Here is a 2,758-nt window from a genome sequence, read left to right on the forward strand (position 1 = left end):
GTTTCGTGACGGATTAACGTATTCACGGAATTAATAAGTATTTAAGTAAAACACCCTGAATCAACGATTTGCTTTACTGCTGCGTCGCCAGAAATACCACCAGAAATAACGGTCAACAGGGTGTGTGGCAAAGTGAAGTTCTTCTGAGATGCTCTGTTCGTCATATGTTGAACTGGTCACAACGCCTGTTTCTTTCAGGCGAGATATTCTTTCGGCTAGCCACTCGCGGAGCTAGGAGGCGAGAGTGTCTATGAAACAGTTCGATGGCTAGCGACGCAAGAATTAAACACCATTGGTTGATACCGAAAAGGTCGTCTGCACTGGTCAGTAAACAACCATGGACAGCCAATCGGATTGACAGATGCGTGGCCGCCATGTTTTCTCGCCAAGCGAGCAAGCCCAAAGCTACCAGGCGTTCGAGGCGAGAATCCTAGCGTCACTCGCGGCGAGATGTGCCCAAGAAACGGTACTTCCTCGCCCCACTCGCCAATCTCGCCTATTCTCGCCTGTAAGAAACGGGGGACCGCTGACTGTTCAAGTTCTTCAGACGTTCCACCACTTGCTTGGACAGGTCCCCCGTCCCTTGTTATGGGTCAACGCTGTCCAAACCCTGCTCGCTTAGCCAAACTTACATGGTTTGACATCCAACGATAAGCTTGGTTGCATGTAAGGGAAGCTGCGGAAGTTGTTGCAAAAGACGGATCTCTTACTAGAGCACCAAACGGACCACCGACACGGTAAAAGGTTGGCTTGCTAAGTCTACCTCAATATCGCTGAGCTCTGGATGATAGAGAATGTGTTCTTCAGCATCATGCGGGTAGGTCCCATGCTCGATGTATTATGAGTCAGATTGTACTGGTCCCTGTGGCTTGAGAGGCTGCGCTGAAACTTCAAGACGCCCGGTGAATTCCTTCATCATGATCAAGTGTTTCGAGGTGTTCGACTGAGCAGGGGATTCGTGTGCCAAGTCCTGCCACGTAATGCTATTACTCGACTTGATTGCTGCAACAGTCTTTATTTCAGATCTCTCTGGGTTATCAGGGCAACTTAACGGTACATCTATCTTTGTTGGTACCTTGATTTGTTGAATAGCAACTTCATCCTCAAGCTGAAGAAGCCGACTCTTCGTAGAAAACGTCGTTAATGGACCCACAGATGATTTCTTCGTGTCTGGTTGAAATATAGATTTTGTTTTGAATGTATGATGTGCTCGACGACATAAGCACACCCCGATGGCTTCCCTTCGAAATTTTCTTACCAAAATAAAGTGTACGAAGAAATTTAGCATGTTGTTAATATAGGTCATCTGAACCAGGATTGCCCAGGCTGTTTTTGAGATGGCGTCAGGGCGAATTACCTTAATGGTGATAAGGAACTCCATGATTAAGGTCGGACCCAGAAGTATGCAGTAACCGAAGGTTAAAGCGACGACCACTACGGTGACATACTGGGTGCGGGAATGCTGCAAGCTGCTCTCTACACGCTGGAGAGAACTAGAAGGAGTTTCCCTAAGTTTCAGTTTTACCACCAGGATGACGTGGGACACGGATATGATCACCAGAGGAACGCAAAACCCGTTAAATAAAATGATCCATGTTTGACGGATTCCATCCCGGTTCGCATTGAAACCCTTGGCACTGCCGAGGTAACAGTCCGAAACGTCCACAGTGTCAGACAACAAAATCCCAGAACAAGTAGCCAACGCGTACGTCGTAATGCTCCCAATGACCACCTTTGCCACTCTTTTCTGAAACCTGGTCTTTTGCGAGTAAGGCCACACTACCGCCATTGCTCGTTGACCTGACAGTGCCGCCAGAAACAGGACAGATAGGGTGTGAAAAAGGTACAAGTTAAAGGCGTCAATTTTGCACAACCAGTGCCCTTCTACAGTCAGTCGAAGATGGATCAAAGATTCCATCCATCTGGGAAGCAGAATTATTATCAGGTTTAAAAGCTGTGACAAAGCGAGTGCCAAGGTGTAGTAGGAGAAAGCGCAGAGCTGTCGTAGTCGTGGAAAGACTACCAACATCAGAATGTTGCCAACCGTGCCACAAACTATCACAAATGGGGACGCCCATATTGTTACTAGTGACTGGGCACTCCCTTCTAAGTTTTTACTAACTGTTGTATCGTTGGAAGTCGGTTCTTCACTCGACATCATGTGTGACACGAATGGACAAACATAACTGTCTTCAGGAGAAGCTAGGAGTCCTAGTGTTTTCTTTCTCAAGCAAGGCACAACTGGGCAACCATCTGTAGAAATAATGGAGCTGTGTTTGTGACGCAGTAGAAAGGAACAGACAGACAGACGTCACAAATAGAACGACAACGTCATCACTGTCTGTCTGAGCATAGATATCCCTTGGCAGTCTGTATAGATCTATGGTCTGAGTTACTGTTCACGGCAGTCTCGGTAAATGACACCCTTGAATTAACGATTTGCAGTATAGAGTTGTTCTTTGCTACTGGTGACAAGTGGGGGTCAGCTCAGTCACACGGACGCATTTTTTCAATACAGTCTAGGGGAGAAGCTGGTCACAACGCACCCAGTGCATGCCAGAGAGATGGGAGAATCGCCACAATCAAAGAAAATACCACACTCATTCAATACACCAGTTAACAGTTCCGCGGCCATTTTAGATCTCGCACATGCGCACTTCTTTAATCGCGAGCAGATTCGACCCCTTTCCTTTTCCGGGTGATGCGCATATCGTTTTTCGGCATGTTTATGTCTTTTTCCTTTTCCGGTTGATTTCAC

The 2,758-nt window shown here is 47.0% G+C and overlaps 1 protein-coding gene across 1 annotated transcript; it reads right to left on the reverse strand.

The window, feature by feature from the left end:
• Window positions 1-2,264, reverse strand: LOC138955743 (cysteinyl leukotriene receptor 1-like). Its single transcript, XM_070327288.1, has one exon. It carries the CDS (start codon window positions 2,159-2,161, stop codon window positions 839-841), a length of 1,323 nt encoding a protein of 440 aa, XP_070183389.1. The 5' UTR covers window positions 2,162-2,264; the 3' UTR covers window positions 1-838.
• Window positions 2,265-2,758: the final 494 nt, after the last annotated feature.

The sequence above is a fragment of the Littorina saxatilis genome, linkage group LG2 (genome assembly GCF_037325665.1).
Source record: "Littorina saxatilis isolate snail1 linkage group LG2, US_GU_Lsax_2.0, whole genome shotgun sequence".
NCBI classification, from domain to species: domain Eukaryota; kingdom Metazoa; phylum Mollusca; class Gastropoda; order Littorinimorpha; family Littorinidae; genus Littorina; species Littorina saxatilis.